Below are 18,887 nucleotides of genomic sequence, written 5' to 3' on the forward strand. Positions count from 1 at the left end.
TTTAATTTTGGAAATCCTATTTTCTAACACAGACTAAACTACACATGAAGCTGTCGAGTACTCACCTACTTGACCTCTGCCATCAATGATATCATTAGTAAATAAAAGTTCATACAATATTAATTAAACCATGGTAAACAAAACATTTGTATATATCTATGACATTCATCATTTTCTTATATGATACGTCAATGCATATAATATAGTTAATTATTTCATTTTCTTGTTCTTTTAAATAACTAAGAATTTGTCCTTACAATACAACCAATTTTATGTCTAGTGATGTGAATTCAAATAATAATTTGTATAAGTTATTAAAATGAATACAAGAATAAAATGGGTTTGAGGATTTTAGTTAAAATTTTAAAACTATTTTTTATTATTTTTTTAATTAGGGACATAAATTTTATATTTATATTTTATAAAGAAAATAATGTGTAAATATGTATTAGAGGTGCATGATTATATTAAATAGATTAGGAAATTATTTGAGGAAAGTATAGAGTAAGTATTATAAAATGACATCCAATAATGGAGTTAGGCCCATAAAGTAGGTGAAACAAACAGAATAAAAGTGTCATGGGAGGCTGAGGGAGGCATACATACAGTCAAGTGGATCTCACCTTTCTCTTTCATCAAAATCCTTCTTGATGCAGCTGCTAGACAAACCCTTCACTCAAATCTCATCCTTCTCCTTTTCCTTTTCCTTTTCCTTTTCCTTTCATCGTCGATATGGACAGGGATCTTGGCCGCCGTCGGCTCCCGTACCTTTCCGGCTGCGTTGTCGCTTCTCCGGCATGCTTTCCGGTCCACGAAGGCGTGGAGTACTCGCGCATCCACAGCGGCAAAAGAAGCGGCTGGAGGTGGCGATATCTTCTGAGGAGGTGGGTGAAGGACAGCATGAGCACATATGGGTCCAAATCTCTGTCTTTCCAATACGACGCCGTTAGCTATTCCCAGAATTTCGACGAGGGAAGCCATTATTACGAGAGCAATCGAGAAAATGAGATTCGGATTTCGAGATGAACTGTGGATTTGAATTGCAATTTTTTGTTCAACAAAATGCTCCCTCCTTAATTTTGAATGTCTTGAGATTTATGAATGAGTGGGGATCAGAGTTTCTTTACCCGTTTCATAATGCAAATGCGAAAAACAATAAAATAAGAGGAAAATAAATAAAAGAACAAAGAAAATAGCTTTAAAATTTAAAATTAAAAAAAAAAAAACAATAAAATAAGAGGAAAATAAATAAAAGAACAAAGAAAATAGCTTTAAAATTTAAAATTTACAAGTCAAAAGTTTGAGAAATTAAATTGGAAGAGACGACATCCAAATTACACACCAGTAATTACCTTAAACTTTATCCATAAACCAACCAACCAACCAACCAACCAACCAAACACAACCATTTCCCTCTCCCAATCTTTCATTCTATGTCTTTATTTCTCAAACCATAAGAACACCGATCTTTTTACGTATAATTCCTGTACCTTTCTTATAATTGGGTCTCTGTGCGGCGCGTTGATGGGTTAGTTAACTAAAATTAAGCTCATTGCTCTCGCGGGCTGAGCTGAAGGTGGATTGGCATACGCAGGCCGGCGTCGCTGATAATACCATACGGAATCAAGGGGTTTCCGGTGGCCACGCTCATCTCTGATCTTGAATCATGCCCGTAAACCTGCAGAGATTATGAACTTATTATCACATTGGTTTATCGAATTAATTGGTTGAGGCTTTGTTTGAGAGAGATACCTTTCTGTGCAATTCAACGTTTTCTTGACAAAAGAGGTTTACTTTATTGGCCAGCTCTACATTTTGTTGGTGCATCAGAATTCCCTGCAAATGGTAACGGAGAAGAATTACCCAAGTTTTGTTACTCGTTTAAGGCTCTCATGAAAACCCAACAATTTTTTTCCGTTTACCTTTCGGTTCAATTCTTTTATTTCATCGTTTAATATCTGTTCCTGCTTGCAACACAGAAATTCCTATTAATATTAAACCCAGCTCAATTTCACATGATTTAAGGATGCAAAAAATGGGTTGCTACCTAATTAATAAATTACTAAGTAAATAAATATCTGACCTTTTTAATTCGGATGCTTTGTAAGCTGTGTTAGACGAACACGACTCTCCACAATGGTATGATATTGTCCACTTTGAGCATAAGCTCTCATGGCTTTGCTTTGGGCTTCCCCAAAAGGCCTCATCCCAATGGAGTTAGCATTCCTCACTTATAAACCCATGATCATTCCCTAAATTAGTCGATGTGGGACTTCCATCATCCAACACCTCCCCTCGAACAAAGTGCGCCTCCCCTTAATCGAGGCTCGACTCCTTTGGAGTCTTAGTCATTTTTGACTGCCTTCGAGGAGGGGCTTGACTCCTTTTCTTTAGGAGTTCTTTGTTCGATATTTGAGGATTTGAGGATTTACCAATTTATTGGCACGACTAAGTTTAGGGCATGGCTCTGATACCAAGTTAGACGAACACGACTCTCCACAATGGTATGATATTGTCCACTTTGAGCATAAGCTCTCATGGCTTTGCTTTGGGCTTCCCCAAAAGGCCTCATCCCAATGGAGTTAGCATTCCTCACTTATAAACCCATGATCATTCCCTAAATTAGTCGATGTGGGACTTCCATCATCCAACAAGCTGAACTCTAATTGGCTCTCGAGACTGTTTAGGTCTTTAATTGATAAACCATAGAGTTGCTCCCCCATTAATTTCCTGTATACAAAAAAAAAAAAAAAATATTAATTACATTAAACATTTTTAACCATTTGTTACAACATAATTAATTATTCAATACAATAGCCAAATTTTATAATAAGAAGCTAATTAATTACCTATTATTCTCCTGCAAGTTAAGTAGTTGTTGCCTTAGAGCTGATACTTCCTTCTGCCATAACTTTCAATGTAACACAATAATCAAATGTATATCAATAATTTTCTAATATGTTCAAATTTAAAGTCTAGACACATATTATGATAATCTTTTACATACAAAACTAAATTTATAATCATCTGCAATTATATTAGAACAATTATCAAATAAATTCAGAAGATTTTTGAGAAATTATTCGAGTAGGCCATCATAGACTTAAGCCATTAGATCTACGAGAGAGAGAGAGATATTATAGAAGTAATTGGAATCTTGTATATATTAGTTCAAATATGTATCTAAAGATTATGTATGAGACAGTCACGCTCTGTGTAAGTAATTTTTGAAGAAGGAATCGAGTAAATCCTACACAGAAGAAGAATGGAGAAAAGAGAGCAGGAAAAAGTTGGATTGATGGTGGATGTATTTAGATGTATACCTTGACATCAGAAATTGGATTCAAGAGCAGTTCATCTTCCTCCTTTCGTGTATTATATTTGTGAATTACCGACTCTATGCTGACCAAAAGAAATCACAAACTAACATTTAAATTTATTTCCTGTGGAGAACTGAAATACAGATATGAAGAGGAGCAGAGGTGAAGGATTAAGATGTGGAGATTATTTTGAAGTAAGAAAGAAAAAGAGGGCGAACCTAGTGCTTGCAAATTCATACTGTTTGCCAGAGCTGGAGAAGATAATGAGAGCAAGTTCGGCATCGCAGAGAATAGAGAGCTCTTTAGCCTTTTTAATAAGTCCCTTCCTCCTCTTGGAGAAGGTCACTTGTCTGCTCGCTGAATTATCGATCCTTCTTATCACAATCTTCCCTCGACCCATCTTAGGGTTTCTTCGCCAATTCCCTGACATCTCAACTCATTCATTTATACCCTCAAATAATCAAAACCACCATCAAGGAAATAAGCTTTATACCTTTTAATTTCCACCCACAAATCTGCTACACCTTCCTCCTCCTCCTCCTCCGCCCAACTGGGTTATCTTCTTCTTCTTCTTCTTTCCCCCATCAGGAGATTTTATGATGGAAAAAAAAAAAATGTGCAATCTGAATCAGTTGGGATGGGGAATATATCAATTATATTAAACTATTCTACAATTTGTTTCTACTTCGATAAATTAAAAATACCTAATATAATATTATTACTATGTTCGTATCTTATTAGTTAATGTGTTTTTACTTATTAAAAATACGCCTTTTTTTCTATTTATAAAATTATGGTATTTTTTGACTCGGGAGCGGATGATTTGATTATGAATAAATTGTTGTTTTTTTTTTTTTTTTTTGTAATATAGTTTAAAGTCGTAAGTAGTGTGGGATGTTGTTGGAATATGATACCTTGTGCATAAATATTTGGCATATGTTTTGAATTTGTTGGAAAGATTAGTGGGCAACAGCTGTTTAAGTGATTAATTAGTTCCAGTAATATGCGTATATTTGCATTTATAACATGAGATTACAATGTTGAATTAAAGAAAAAAAGGTGATTAAATCCAGAAGGTCATATAATATTTCCACTTGGGGTGAGGATGAAGGTTGGGGGTCAGAAATTGGTCGGTACACAGCAAATGGTATTGGAGGCAGCTGTGGAGTGTCAGGCGCAACAGGTCTGAGTTGTTTTTGGAACTTGAAAGGTTACCCCCCAAAAAATGGTGTGGTTTTTGAAACTTTAAAAGTTTCCAAAAATGGAAAGTTTAATGAAAAGAGAATGGGAGAATTTGATAATACAATTTGGAACTTGGAATATTACCAAAAACTGGACCCTTTTTGGAACTTGGAAGTTACTATTTGGGGAAAGTAAAGTAAAGCAAAGCAATTAATAAAGATTTCATTTTGATGTAATTAAGTTTAAATTTTAAAAATTATAAAAATTATAAAAATTATAAAAATTTAAGAAAATTAGAGGATGTTTGTTTAAAAAATTGCATAGTTATTAAGAGGATGGGAGGGAGGGAGGGAGGGAGGGAGGGAGGAATATAGAATGATGGAGGGTTGTGGTGAGTGTGATCGAACTCGAATTCCTATTGGGTGAGAGCACGTGAAGATGATTTGGTTTGGCCAATAAGATTCGGTGTGTGGCTGAAAGTTCCAATGAGGGCCTGTGGATTAAGGAGACCCAAATTCAAATTCCTCATTAAAATACTCCCAATTTGCTGCTTCTATCGGAGAGCCCAGACAGGTGTCAATCATCAACAAATCATATAACACTCTAACCCAACAATATCAACTTCTGGATTTTTGTGCTCATATATATTACACATATATATATTTTTTTTATATTTACTTTTTTATTTTCCTTTTTCCTTTTCCAGATGTGCACGTGACGCTTCTTTTTAATCATAACTCTCATAGGGACAGATCCATAGTTGTGTACAGTGTATTTAGTATTCAATGTCTATTTCATCCACTTGTGAAAATGTTTTAGTTTCATTTTCATTTTCATTTTAATATTAAAATTAAGACTATTGAGTATTTAATTAATATTGTAGTGCTTACCAACTAGGAAGAAGAACTCAAAAGTTGGAAGGTAGGAGGTGCTGACTAAGTCAGTGAGTCATTAAGGACGAGGTGTGCAACTGTGCATTTGCGAGCCTGCGAGAGGAGGATAACAACTGTGCATGTGTGTCTTGCCTGAGCTTACAAGGAGGAGCATTGTGGCAACCGAAGGAAGAACGAAGAAGATGCAAAACCGACTATCGAGTGGCAAGGCGAGGAGTATAAGTACTATGTACTCGGTACTAATGTGAGCTTTCTGTCATCAGTTGTCACTCACATCGCGTTAAACGAGGATAGAGGAGCATGAGTACATGATCATTGTACTACTTGGTGCGCTGGGTAGTGGGCCGCTAACCGAGAGAGAACCAAAGAGGAACACACGGGTTGGGCCTAGCTCTCTTATTTTTTTTTTTTCTCTTTTTTTAGTGTATTTGGTTTGGGTCGGGTTGACCCGGTTCTTCGCACATTAAACCCATATTCAACCCAAACTGGATTGGGTCCTTTCCAGACTCTGTGTTTCAAAATAAAAAAGGGCCAGAGTGCTGAGGCCCAATTTTATTACCGAAAGAAGGTTGGGCTATATATATATAAACAAGTAATCAAGATTTAAAAATAAATAAAAACAACCGATAATTTTAGGCGTATTTTAGCTGCCTAATTTTAGGTGTATTTTAGCTGCCTGATGTGTAAAGCAACCTTAGTCAATAAAATTTAGTTGGTGGAGAATATAATGTATAGATTAGAAAAAGGGTTGGAATATCTTTTTTAACACAGAATTAGAGTTGGGATTAGGTTGCACGGTGTTAAAAAGTCAAGAGAGGTTAAAAACAACATTGACTCGTATGATTATGATACTACAAATCCTGACCTCCACAACAGTATGATATGGTCTATTTTGATCATAGACTCTCAATGCTTTCAAAATGTATTTTTTATTTATAAACTCGTGATCTATCTCTTTAATTAACCAATCGCAACAATTTTCAACGTATCATAATAAATTTTACAAAATTAATTAATTAATTCATTCATATTATTCCTTTCCGGGTATGTGAACATTTCAAAATGGTTGTAGTTTTACGGTAATTAATTAATCTCCATAGCGGGTGTTAACCTAATTGTTCATGTAAAGTTGTTAAAGTCTAGCAAATGAATGAATATAGTTCCAGGATTATCTCATAATTAGTTATGCGTTAAATAAAATTAATTAACATTGAATAGTACTCTATAAATAAAGTTATTTTAGTATTTGCCATCACATTCCTTCCATACACATACCCTTGCATAATATATTTTTTTACTTTAATTATATATACACATATATATATATGGTTGAAAGATGGAAAGTTGGTTGGTTGGAGGAAGGGGGGAAAGTAATTTGCAGAAAAAGAATTTAGAAAATTCACCGAATTGAATTACCCATTTAATACTTTAAAATGTGTGTGTCTATCCCACGTGCATGCCACCTGCCTCTCCAAATTTGTCAAATATTGGTATAACACCACAACCCAATTTTCAATTTATATTTGTTCCAAATAAAATAAAATAAGAATATGTTGTGGTATATATTAAATAAGTTTCCAAATATGAAGATTTTTTATACTATATCTTACAACATTCCATATTCCACATTTCGTCTCCTTAAAGTTATAAAACAAGGTTTCTCCTCTGTTGGTTTTGCAAATATTCTGTTTTTGCCGTCTGGGGTAACCTCGTTATTTATTTATTTATTTATTTATTTATTATTTACTTTAATCCATTACAGCTTCGTTTTGTTTATTTAAGGTTTAATTTGTATAAATGTTTTGATGAAGTTCATAGACGACGTCGTTGTTCGAACCTGCTGCGGCAAAAGGAACAAATGGAGAAGAGAGGCAAGGCAAGAAGGCAGCACCCATACTGGACCTGGAAACTTGGGTTCTCAGCAATGCCGCTCCTTTTCTTATTCTTCAGTTTAACCCTCGCCCACAACAATTCCTCCCAACGGTTACGTTCTTCTTCTTCTTCTTCTTCTTCTTCTTTGATTTTTGGTTGTTGTTTTGATTTTGATTTTGATTTTGATTTTGATTTTGATTTTGATTTTGAAGAATGGTAAGAAAGTTGGTGAAGAACAATGAATCTATGCTGTCGCGCGATGTAACGTTAGAATGGGAGAATCGTGGACAGGTGATTATCTACTAATCAAATTCTTCCTTTTACGCCTATATATTTTATACCATATTTGACGCTAAATAAATTTCAAAATAAGGGAAGTAATTATTTTTTGGTTTCAGGTAGTAATGGACAATGGGTTAGTTCGAATCACTTTATCCAGCCCAGAAGGCAACGTTGTTGCCCTAAAATACAATGCTATTGATAACCTACTTGAAATTCGCAACCCACAATATAACAGAGGGTAATTCTCTCTATTTTCTTTTATATATATATATATATATATATATATATATATATATATATATATATATATATATATATATATTCTTAATCTATTGGCTGTTAAATTAACTAAATAATTTCAATTTAAAAAAAAAAAAAAAAAAGATTGGAGAGAGGAACCATGTTTAAATTTCTTCGTAGACGGGTCTTAAATTTTTTTTGAGAAAACTCGAAACTAAAAGTTCAAAAATAACAATATCTGTTAGTAGTGAGCTTATGCCGTTACAAATGATATGAATTGTGGCTTAGGTTGTTACAAATGTGATATGGATGGTGAGATCTCATATTTATGATTGGAGTAGAGAAGGATGGTATGGATTGTGGTTTAAGCTCTTACAAATTGTATGGATTGTGAGATCCCACGTTAGGTGGAGTGGGGAATGATAGTATGGATTGTGGCAGACACGTTTAAAAACATTAAGGGAATGTTCGAAATGGAGAGTCTGAAGACAATTGCTAGCAGTGGGTTTAGGTTGTTGCACCAACTAACTCGTTTATTTAATATGATTATTTATATGAGAACTAATAATTAACCCTTTTAATGTTCGTATGGTTGACATGTTGTGTAGATATTGGGACGTGGTTTGGAACCGCCCAAATAGAGGTAGTGCCACTGACAGGTAACTACTGAATTTATATATATATATTGAATTATATTCATATTTTTTTACATTATTGGTTATAGTTTAAAAAGAAAAAAACAATGAAAATATTCTATAATTTCACTTTATAAGGATGCCTTTACAGAGTAAGGGCGACGAATTTCAAAGTGATTACGGCCACCGCCGACCAAATAGAGCTTTCATTCACCAAAACATGGAATCCTAATTCCCACTCTTCCTGCCCTTTGAACATAGACAAAAGGTGCTCCTTTCTCCTTATTTCTAAAATAATTAATTAAGTTACATGAATGATATTAATTAAGTTACAATTTTTAGGTATATTCTCCGACGGGGCGATTCTGGGTTCTATGCATATGCCATATTTGAACGCTTGGATGGATGGCCTCGAATTGAAGTTGATCAGATTCGAATTGTCTTCAAAATTCTAGGGAAAAAGTTGGTGTTGTGCTGTTAAATTTTCTCCTCCTAATTTGAAATATAATTTTATATTTATGCTTTGCTGTATAATCAACGGTCAGATTTCATTACATGGTGGTATCGGACGACAGACAGAGGATCATGCCAACGGCAAGGGACCGTGAGACCGGGCATCCTCTGGCTTATCGGGAGGCGGTTCTCTTAACCCAACCCATCAATTCTAACCTTAAAGGGCAGGTGTGAATAATTAAATGTTGTGAAGTATAATTTAGGATAAGAATGTGTGATTTTAATTGAGGGAATGATTGGGTGTGGTGCAGGTGGACGATAAGTACCAGTACTCCCTAGAGAATATGGAGAATAAGGTTCATGGATGGGAGTCGATGAACCCACACGTGGGGTTCTGGATGATCACGCCCAGTGATGAGTTCCGCACGGCGGGGCCCGTCAAGCAAGATCTTACTTCCCACGTTGGCCCCACCACCCTCTCCGTAAGCCCTCCCTACACAACCGTTTCCTTTTTTCTTTTTTTCTTTTTTTTTTTCATTCGGTCCAATGTTTATAAAAAAAAAATCAATCTTTTCTTTTATTTTCTATTTTTAAAAAAAAAAAAAAAAAAAAAAAAAAAGATGTTCGTGAGTACGCATTACGCGGGTAAAGAAGTTTCCATGAGATTTGGAGTGGGAGAGGCATGGAAGAAGGTATTCGGACCGGTCTTCATTTATCTAAACTCGGATCCGGTCGGTTCTGGACCCGGTTCACTTTGGGAAGATGCTAAAAACCAGGTTTTTTTTTTTTTTTAATTTTTATGATTAGACCTTTATTTATAGGAAAAAAGGGGAAACTGAAAAATGGGAATATTTTAAAATCAGATGAGGATAGAGACAAGTAAGTGGCCATACAGCTTTGTTGGATCCACAGATTTTCCATCCTCAAACCAAAGAGGAACCGTAAGTGGTCGGTTATTGGTCCGAGATAGGTTCGTCTTTCTCCCCTTTACTTCCTTATGTTGTGTTTTTCATGTCTCTGTCTTTTTAAGGTTTAACAATAAAATCGTGTGGACGTCATTTTTATTGGCAGACATGCTAAGAAGTGGTTGATGTGGGGCGATTCTGCGTATGTTGGCCTTGCAGCTCCCGGGGAATTGGGGTCTTGGCAAACAGAAAGCAAGGTCACCTATAAATGGTTAAGTTATTGTATTTTCCATTAGATGGAAGTAATTGACCATTGTCTTCATTTTCATTGACAGGGATATCAATTTTGGACACGGGCAGATGGGCAAGGATATTTCTCAATTAACAACATAAGGCCTGGAAACTACAATCTATACGCATGGGTACCTGGTGTCATCGGTGATTACAAGTACGCTAATGACATCACTGTCACGTTGGGGAGTACCACCCGCCTCGGCTTACTGATATACGACCCTCCAAGACAAGGCCCAACTCTGTGGGAGATTGGCGTCCCAGACCGGACAGCGGCCGAGTTCTATATACCGGATCCCCAGCCCACCCTCATGAATCGCTTCTACAACAATTCTGATATCCATACCCCAGATAAGTTTCGACAGTACGGTCTTTGGGAGCGCTACGCCGAATTGTTTCCCCATCAAGATCTAGTCTACAACGTCGCCACCGATGACTACCGCCGACATTGGTTCTTCGCCCATGTCACCAGAGCCACCCGTTTCGGTACCTACCAAGCAACCACGTGGCAGATTGTGTTTCGTCTTCAAGGGCCCAAACAGAGCGGGAACTATATGCTTCGGTTGGCCTTGGCTTCCACTACCGAGGCGGTGGTCGAAATCCGGTTCAACAACCCGTTGGCCAGACGGGCTCATTTCTCGACAGGATATTGGGCCTCGGGAAGAGATAACGCCATTGCTAGACATGGGATTCATGGGCTTTATTGGTTATTCAACTTCAAGGTTCCAAGTGGATATTTGGTCGAGGATGAAAACATTATCTATCTTACACAGAGACGACATATGGGTCCCTTTCAAGGAGTGATGTACGATTACATACGGTTCGAAGGCGTACAATAAAAAAAGCAAATACTTACACAATTAGGCACTAATCTTGTAATTTGGGCTAGTTTTGATTTAGTTAACAGATTTTTTTATTGCTAGGCATTCATTTAATTAATGATTATTAAAGAGCCAGTCTCTCTGTTTTATCTTGTTGATTAAATATATTAATATAACCCAATTACCAAAACATGATTTATTAGACGAAGAACATCAACTAATGCTCTGTCAATACATCCATATTAGAAGGGCGACAAATTCTCAGATAGGTCATTTTAAGTGCTAGGCTTCATTGTGTTGCCAATGTCGATGACGAATCGATATTTGACATCCTGTTTTATCATCCGCTCCATGGCGGTGTTGACATCGGCTATCGGAATCACCTCAACATCCGCAGTTATGTTGTGTTTGGCCGCAAAATCAATCATCTCTTGCGTTTCCTTAATCCCTCCAATGCAACTACCCGACAATGTTTTCCTACCTGCATATTGTAAGAGCAAAGGGTTTAGCTATTATGGAAAGGATTTCAGGGGTTAGCTATTATGGAAAGGATTTCAGGGGTTAGCTATTATGGAAAGGGTTTCAGGGGTTAGCTAATAATAGGTTACATACCCCCAATAAGAGCGAAGGCTGGGACCTCGAGAGGCTTCTCTGGTGCACCAACCAGAACAAACTTTCCATGTGTTTTCACAAGAGAAAGCAGAGGAAGCAGGGGATGTGAGGCAGAGACTGTGTCTATGATACCATCCAACGTCCCCTTAGCAGCCTACGCCAATAAATATGATATCAAAACTCAACAAAAGTAGCCATACAAATTCAATTCATTTTTTATGAGATCCTTTCAATTCTCACCTGCATCTGCTCTTGATCACGGCTGACCAAGAATGAATCAGCCCCAAGACGTTCAATAGCCTCCTGCTTCTTGTTAGGCGAGGTGCTAATCACAGTGACCTTAGCGCCAAGGGCCTTGGCAAATTTGACAGCTACATGGCCAAGCCCTCCGAGGCCAACCACGCCGATTTTCATTCCAGGCTTGTCAAGTCCATAGTATCGCAAGGGGCTGTAAACCGTGATACCAGCGCAAAGCAGCGGAGCCCCGGCGTGCAGAGGGATGCTGTCAGGAATGCGAACAATGAAGTGCTCGTTGGCGACCATAGAGTCGGAGTAGCCACCGTAGGTTATGGTGCCATCGGAGTCCTTGGCGGAGTAGGTGAGAATCATTTTTGGGCAATAGTTCTCAAGGTCGTTGGAACAGCTATCACAGGAGCGGCAGGATCCAACCATACATCCTACGCCCACTCTGTCTCCAACCTTGAAATTCTTTACTTTGCTTCCAACCTCTGTTACCTCACCCGCGATTTCATGCCTGCAAATCCAAACCAATACCCACCACACTTGAAACTTAGAACATCATTATCTATCTTGAAAGGGACTGATTCAAATCTGTAGACCGAAAAGGAGACGTACCCAGGAACAATAGGGTAAATGGTATTGCCCCACTCGTTTTTCAACATGTGAAGATCAGAATGGCATATCCCACAGTAAAGAACTTTAAAAGCTACATCATTGTCCCCTGTTTCTCTGCAACCACATTTCCTCGGTTCAACTTCAACCACACAAGATATATATATTCATATTGTCCATTTAATATTCTAAAAAAGAAGTCGTAGATTTAAATCCCTGGAATATTCTAAATAAAATAAAATAAAATAAAAACAAGAACACCAACCCACATTCGTGGAATCAAAATAAACATAACCAGGGATTAGGCATTAAAACAATGGCAAGGCAGTATGAGTAGCAGTACAGTAAAGGGACATGCAGACGCTTCTAACGAACACACTTCATTAACCGTCTTAAGAACACAAGAAATCAGATCTTTCATTTTCTTGGCATTTATGGGGTAAAAGAAAGAAATAGGAAGAAGAAAGACAAACCTTCGGGAGAAATTAAATGGAAAAAGAACGCCGGAGGTATCTCTGGCAGCCCATCCAAAAGCCTTCTTAGGGTGCTCTTCGGCCGGTGATTTCGCCATCGTGATCTCTCCTTCGACACGGCAACAGAAACAAGATCTCGAATACGAAAATGTGGAAGATCCTTCAGCAATGGAGGAGTGCTTGGTCGCAGTTGCAGATTCGAGGCCAATGAATGCTTTCGCAAAGATACATGCCGGCTTTATAATGAATGGCCTGTTGCGTTTTTTGAAAATAAAAAAATAATAATAATAAATTTCTATTAAAAGAAAAAATGCACATTTGGGCTGGGCTGGTGCGGGTCGGGTCGAGCTGACATAATGGGTGAGCTCAGCTGATACCGTTGGTTTGATTTAGACATTTACTTTCCCTCCCACCACACATAATTTTCTGGACCCAGCTTCGTGCTGAGTGAAAGTAGTTCGAATTTATTGGGAACTCAAATTTATTCTAATTCTAATTAATATTGGTTAACCATACCATCAAATATAAATTTAATTTAATTTTATAATAATATTCTTTATTTATTTATTTATTTTCTGATCACTGAAAGGAGTGATTGGAATATAATTTTCAAAGTATTAACCTTTTATTTTTATTTAAAATAAATTTAAAAGTTTGAGTTGGTTTGAGTCATTCGTATTTGTATTTAAAATTTTAGTATTGGAATAATTAGGTTTGTTTTAAAGAAGTGTTTCCTAATTCCTGTCTTTTTGAGTTTTGTTTTCTTATGAGATTCTACTAACAACTTACCTTTAAATGCAATGCTATAATTATAAAATCTCTAAAGTTTAGTTGTGACAATTGCAATATTTTGGATTTTTTTTCATATTATAATAAAAAGCATTAAATAATGGAGGAAGGCCGTAACAACTCTTAATTTGATATTCATTAGATGGATATGATCCAATTTATATACTAATTTACCAGGTTGAGGCGTATCTAATAAATTTAGTTATAATGTAATTAACTAAAATGTACGCGGGAATATTAATTTGTAAATATTATTTTTATTTTGACTGGTAAATCCTCACTTTTTGTATTGAATAAAATAATGTTAGGAATATTTAGAATAAGATTTTAAAGCATTTAATATGATATAAATACAACGGTTTGATTTGTATATATTTTTTCAACGAAACGTGCTAAATTTGGAAACTAAAATGGTGATTGAGATAGAGAATTTACAGAGAAAAATGTGGTGTGCAGTCCTTAAGTTGGAAACTTAGCTGTTTGACATTAATAAAGCTCCCTAAATGCAATTATACGAATTACCAACGTAAAATGGGTGCAACTTACCAACCCCGCAAGCCCCATATAAATTAATTTAATTTGTTATAACATTAATATAATTTAAATCTAGACTAATAATTGTATAACATAAAGCAACTAAACATTTAAATTATAGAATTTTGTTTTAAAATTAAGAATGAACATCTATTTTTTAAACATTTGGAAGATAAAAAAAAAGATTAAATTTTATTTCAAAATCTGAAATAATAAAAATCCACAATTTGTTATTAGTCATGACTAAGAAAAGTTGAAAAACAGTGTGTGTACGAGTACGAGGGAACCGACAGTTTTGTATGATCTGGCACAGTTGACGGTGTGCGAGTCAACCAAAAAAGCACGCCGAAACCCGCATTTCACATGCTAAAATGTCCTACACGTCACTCCCCAGTATGAACGCTCAAGTTGAAATAATGTCCGCAGAAAGCTAGAAAGACTAGAAGAATCCAGAATGCCAACACATTCCACATGCATCCCATTGAAAATATGGCATATGTCGAAGGGCCTTCGCAAATCAAAATTCGTATTTGCTATCTGGGCCCAATAAAAATACCCAAGAATCCTCTTGGGTCTCTGGATGGGCTAGCATAAACAAAGGGTTGGCTGTGAACAACACCCTGTGCCATAAAATTCCGCAATAAAAGCAATGTGATGAGGAGCTTCTGCGTCTTGGATGAATGTGAGAAGCTGCTTGTCCTAAGCTTTGTCGCTGCCATAATTGGGTTAATGCCTTAAAGCTAGAAAGCTAAAAAATTTAGGGAATTAAAACAAAGAACTATGGTCGAATTTGATTTTAAATGATCTGAATAGGCTTTGAATTGATTATGAACCTTACCCAAATGATATTTTTCCCATAATCCGTATGTCAAAGTGTTCGCCAGATTGAAACAAAATGGGATAGGAGGAGGAGACGAAGAAGAGCACCGTGGCAGAGAGGGTTGGGTTTATTGGCAATTGCAGACGCAGAGTCAGAGCACGCCTAGCCGTACTACTCTTGGAAGGCGACCATACCGAGAGCAAAACACACAAAGTTTACCCATTGGATAAAGCTAAGCAATGAAGAGTGCGCGAGTGTGTGAATCCCATGTCTCACATCGCAGGCTGATGGCGATCGATCATCTTCATTCCAACCCCTCTTCTTTCTGTATCCATCTAAATTCATACAATTATTAACATCAAAATAATGTCTCCTACCACCATTCCACAAGTGGATGTTACATCAAATTATAAATAAAAACCTGATATAGCACAGACCAAATATAATAATTTGTTTCTGTAAAACTTTGTCTATTCCTTGTTAAACCTTCAAAATCACCAATCTAGTCTATAAATTATGGCATTTTTAGTATGTTAAAGATAGTAAGATCTCATGGGTATAAATAACATGCCAAAATGCAATATCGACTAGCGGTAGGCTTAACTTGAAACAATATTTACGAAGTTAAAAAAAAAAAAAAACAAAAGAAGAACACAGCCCTTTTAATAATTAAACTAGAATGGAAGAGTGGGACCAAAATGAATGGGCGGGTTAAAAAACTATTGTCAAAGGTAAGGCGCGCGTGTAAAGTTGGTCCAAGATGGATGGATAGAAAGGGGGAGAGAGAGGGGTGTGGGGGGACACATATATTGGGTTGAAAAGGGACTGTACAAGGGAAGGGAAATAGACAAAGATGCTTGGAGTGCCAGAACTTGACACCACCTCGTCTCTGCTCCCCTTAATTTCTTCTTCTGCCGCTGCTGGGCTTACCCAAAACACCCACCACACCACACCACCTTTGCTTCATAACTCTCCCCCATTTTCTTTATAATATCAGCTTTCCACTACTCAACGTATTATATATTCATACATTGCATGATTATAAATAACACTTTCTCATCTGGGATGAACAGAGTCGAAGATTTAATATGGTATTTCAAAATTTGAAAAATTAAATGAATTTATAAACTTGTTGTGTAATGTAATTTGAAACGCACAATCCAAGAACCATTTTAGGAAGCAAGGTTCACCAAATGTATTTGAGTATTCAATGAATCTCAAATGAAGATGATCAATTGGTTGATTTTTTTTTTTGGATGGGATTAATATGTATATTCCTTTCAGAATTCAGATCTGAGAAATATAAAAAGAGAACCCAACTTTCACCCATTTAATTTAAAAATCACAGACGGGTTCCTCTTTGATGAAAATCACAGGCAGCCATCAGCCTTCTTTTTCTCTTCCCTCTCTTGTTTCCCATGCATGACTCCCGCCCCATTTATTTCCCTTTGCCATCTTCACTACGAAACTCAACAACCCCGACCGCACCCCTCCAACTATTTCCTGCCCCTTCTTCTTCTTCTTCCCTCCATTTTTGTCTCCCAAAAACCTCTCTCTCCAATTGATAATCAAGAATTCGATAGATGTTGCCGGAAAAAGCAGAGGTCGGGGGTTACCGGTCGAAAAATGATCAGACAAAGCCGACATCAGATCATCAGCAGGCACTCAAATGTCCTCGTTGCGATTCGCCCAATACCAAATTCTGTTACTACAACAACTATAGCTTAACTCAGCCTAGGCATTTCTGCAAGACCTGCCGCAGATACTGGACTAAGGGTGGGGCGTTGCGCAACGTTCCTGTCGGCGGCGGCTGTCGGAGAAACAAGAAGGTCAAAACATCATCGTCGTTTAGGCTTCAGACGTCCAAGGACGACTCCGGTTCGTCCAACCCGGAAATTGGCCGGTTGGGTTTCTTCGTCAACGGGTTTGCATCGAGTCAGCTAGGTGGAAATCAAACCTCCGGGTTCTCCCCTGTTCCGTCGACTGGTCTCTATGATCAGTTTGGAGTTTTTTCTCTCGACCAATCGAGGAGCCCAAATTCCATGAATCCTTCGACCGGATTCATTAATTCCCTGAATTTGGACACAAGTCTCGCGTCTTCCATCGAATCTTTGAGCTCCATGAATCAAGACCTCCACTGGAAGCTGCAGCAACAGAGGCTGGCTATGCTATTGGGCGGACACAACAGTCCCGCCACTGATAAAAACAGAGGAGTTTCCTCTCCAATCCCACTTGAAGATCACGCCCAAGAACTGAACCCAGGCTCGTTTCGGAATCTCGAGATCTCCAAACCACATGCTTTCAATTCTTCCGATTTCAACAATGCAAGAAAAGAAACAGTGGTCGGATCCGGAGGAGATTCTGCGGCGGCCGATGAGTGGTTCTTTGGGGATTCTTATGCACCCTCCTCAATGATGGCAGGCACGGCGGGTGCAGCGGCAGCGGGATATAACTCCGGTGACAGCGCTGCGGCGGGGTGCGATGGTGTTCGAGAGTGGCACGATTTGCATCAGTACACCCATTTACCGTAGACCTGAAGGTAACCCCCCGCGTAAAGAAATCAAGAGATTAATGTCGTGATAAAATCAAATGTGGATATTAAAGTGATGAATGTATTGAGATGAATTTTCTGGCGATTGTTTGTTAGAAAATACAAAGAAATGGTGTTTAAATTATTTAATAAATTTCGAGTGTTTAAATTAATTAAATCCATGAAGAAACCTTCGATAAATTCTCAACTTGCACATCTCTATGGTACATGAAGCATGTTCATGTGGTGTATAAAATAAATTAATACACAATGTAAAAATGAATAGTACCACCGAATTTGCAGTTCAGCCCTTTTCACAAATGGACGGTGGAGATTAAATCCATCGATGAAAGATGTTGCTGTCAGTCCACGCTGTCGCGACGAGAAATGGGACGTGTCGGCGTCGTGGCGTTGCCGTTGTAACGTTTTTCTTTTGGATTTGTTGTTGCATGCATGCATGCATGCATTGCATCGCATTGCAGTGAGCTGCGTTTATACTTTCCAGCGCGCGTTATCTGCTCCTTTTCAACACCTTCCCCCTCTTCCTTTTTTTGGTTGACTTCAGGATTAATCCGTTACAGATACCATTCATTTATTTATTTCTAGTATTAAAAGCCTGTTAATACTTGTTCTAGGAATACAATAAGATAATAATATCTAAATTTATTGTACGCATATATGAGATTAAATTTTGGTTAATTCAACTTGTTATATTAAATAGTGTTGTTATATAATATAAGTAATGTATTTATGTTGTTTATATACTCGATATAAAATATATCATACTAATAGTGTGCGTATATCATCGTGTGCTTAATATAGAGTATATCAATGATATGTATACTAGTGATGGTTCAATAGCGATCCAAGTGTATTAGTGGTGTATGATGAATATATAAATAGTTTGTTTCAATAGCGCGTCAATGATATATCACATGCTCATCAAAATGCAAAATTTGTTATTTCAAATATAAAATATTTGTGCATTAATAGTATATCAACCTTTATTCAAATTTTGTTTCAAGCATAATATCGGTGTAGCAATATCATATCAATAATATTTATGTCATTGAAATACATAATATAGAGTATATTATTGATGCATCAATAATGAAACATATTATACCACCAATGCATTAGCATGTTATATCAAAGTATTTTCTAAATTTAGTTTCGACTTTTCATCTTTATCGTTTAAGTTAAGCTAGGTCATTATTTTATGTTTGGACAAACAAAATTAAACCATTCAAGCCCCAGTTGCATTATTTCATTTTTCGTACTAAATATAATTTTTTCTAGATGAAGGAGGCTAAAAAAAATATTAATTAGAAGGTGATACTAATTTTTTATATCTTCTGCTAACAATAAATATTTTTAAAAAGT

The 18,887-nt window shown here is 36.8% G+C and overlaps 4 protein-coding genes across 5 annotated transcripts; 2 read left to right on the forward strand and 2 right to left on the reverse strand.

The window, feature by feature from the left end:
* Window positions 1-1,249: 1,249 nt before the first annotated feature.
* LOC147790464 (MADS-box transcription factor 23-like) lies at window positions 1,250-3,862 on the reverse strand. Its single transcript, XM_023687493.2, has 9 exons — window positions 3,814-3,862; window positions 3,539-3,743; window positions 3,324-3,402; window positions 2,850-2,911; window positions 2,653-2,730; window positions 2,084-2,105; window positions 1,923-1,964; window positions 1,753-1,836; window positions 1,250-1,678 (listed from the first exon to the last, which is right to left on the reverse strand). The coding sequence occupies exons 2-9, from the start codon at window positions 3,718-3,720 to the stop codon at window positions 1,550-1,552; spliced, it is 678 nt and encodes a 225-aa protein (XP_023543261.2). The 5' UTR covers window positions 3,721-3,743; window positions 3,814-3,862; the 3' UTR covers window positions 1,250-1,549.
* Window positions 3,863-7,450: 3,588 nt separating this feature from the next.
* On the forward strand, window positions 7,451-11,067 carry LOC111803045 (uncharacterized). The gene is made up of 11 exons (XM_087127734.1): window positions 7,451-7,558; window positions 7,666-7,787; window positions 8,398-8,448; window positions 8,576-8,692; window positions 8,767-8,886; window positions 8,970-9,105; window positions 9,189-9,359; window positions 9,498-9,653; window positions 9,741-9,847; window positions 9,949-10,039; window positions 10,118-11,067. The coding sequence occupies exons 1-11, from the start codon at window positions 7,481-7,483 to the stop codon at window positions 10,910-10,912; spliced, it is 1,944 nt and encodes a 647-aa protein (XP_086983860.1). The 5' UTR covers window positions 7,451-7,480; the 3' UTR covers window positions 10,913-11,067.
* Window positions 11,068-11,075: 8 nt separating this feature from the next.
* On the reverse strand, window positions 11,076-13,056 carry LOC111803046 (putative mannitol dehydrogenase). Of its 2 annotated transcripts, XM_023687297.2 has the most exons (5): window positions 12,832-13,056; window positions 12,362-12,475; window positions 11,747-12,260; window positions 11,507-11,660; window positions 11,076-11,375 (listed from the first exon to the last, which is right to left on the reverse strand). In XM_023687297.2, exons 1-5 carry the CDS (start codon window positions 12,927-12,929, stop codon window positions 11,170-11,172), a joined length of 1,086 nt encoding a protein of 361 aa, XP_023543065.2. In that variant the 5' UTR covers window positions 12,930-13,056; the 3' UTR covers window positions 11,076-11,169. The 2 variants fall into 2 exon arrangements, with proteins under 2 accessions (XP_023543065.2, XP_086983861.1); XM_087127735.1 differs by lacking the exon at window positions 12,362-12,475 and having other exon boundaries at window positions 12,832-13,053.
* Window positions 13,057-16,232: 3,176 nt separating this feature from the next.
* LOC111804321 (dof zinc finger protein DOF5.7-like) lies at window positions 16,233-17,658 on the forward strand. Its single transcript, XM_023689081.2, has one exon. It carries the CDS (start codon window positions 16,558-16,560, stop codon window positions 17,503-17,505), a length of 948 nt encoding a protein of 315 aa, XP_023544849.2. The 5' UTR covers window positions 16,233-16,557; the 3' UTR covers window positions 17,506-17,658.
* Window positions 17,659-18,887: the final 1,229 nt, after the last annotated feature.

The sequence above is a fragment of the Cucurbita pepo genome, chromosome 10, assembly GCF_057944985.1.
Source record: "Cucurbita pepo subsp. pepo isolate OVF chromosome 10, ASM5794498v1, whole genome shotgun sequence".
NCBI classification, from domain to species: Eukaryota; Viridiplantae; Streptophyta; class Magnoliopsida; order Cucurbitales; family Cucurbitaceae; genus Cucurbita; species Cucurbita pepo.

Coding starts and splice junctions, on each gene's coding strand:
- LOC147790464 (XM_023687493.2), bottom strand. CDS start 3,720: ATGGGTCGAGGGAAGATTGTGATAAGAAGGATCGATAATTCAGCGAGC. Junction 3,403..3,538: donor TATGAATTTGCAAGCACTAG/GTTCGCCCTCTT, acceptor TCTTTTGGTCAG/CATAGAGTCGGTAATTCACA. Junction 2,106..2,652: donor AGCCAATTAGAGTTCAGCTT/GTTGGATGATGG, acceptor CTAACACAGCTT/ACAAAGCATCCGAATTAAAA.
- LOC111803045 (XM_087127734.1), top strand. CDS start 7,481: ATGGTAAGAAAGTTGGTGAAGAACAATGAATCTATGCTGTCGCGCGAT. Junction 9,106..9,188: donor ATTCTAACCTTAAAGGGCAG/GTGTGAATAATT, acceptor GGTGTGGTGCAG/GTGGACGATAAGTACCAGTA. Junction 10,040..10,117: donor CTTGGCAAACAGAAAGCAAG/GTCACCTATAAA, acceptor TTTCATTGACAG/GGATATCAATTTTGGACACG.
- LOC111803046 (XM_023687297.2), bottom strand. CDS start 12,929: ATGGCGAAATCACCGGCCGAAGAGCACCCTAAGAAGGCTTTTGGATGG. Junction 12,261..12,361: donor ATTTACCCTATTGTTCCTGG/GTACGTCTCCTT, acceptor TTGGATTTGCAG/GCATGAAATCGCGGGTGAGG. Junction 11,661..11,746: donor GTGATCAAGAGCAGATGCAG/GTGAGAATTGAA, acceptor TTATTGGCGTAG/GCTGCTAAGGGGACGTTGGA.
- LOC111804321 (XM_023689081.2), top strand. CDS start 16,558: ATGTTGCCGGAAAAAGCAGAGGTCGGGGGTTACCGGTCGAAAAATGAT.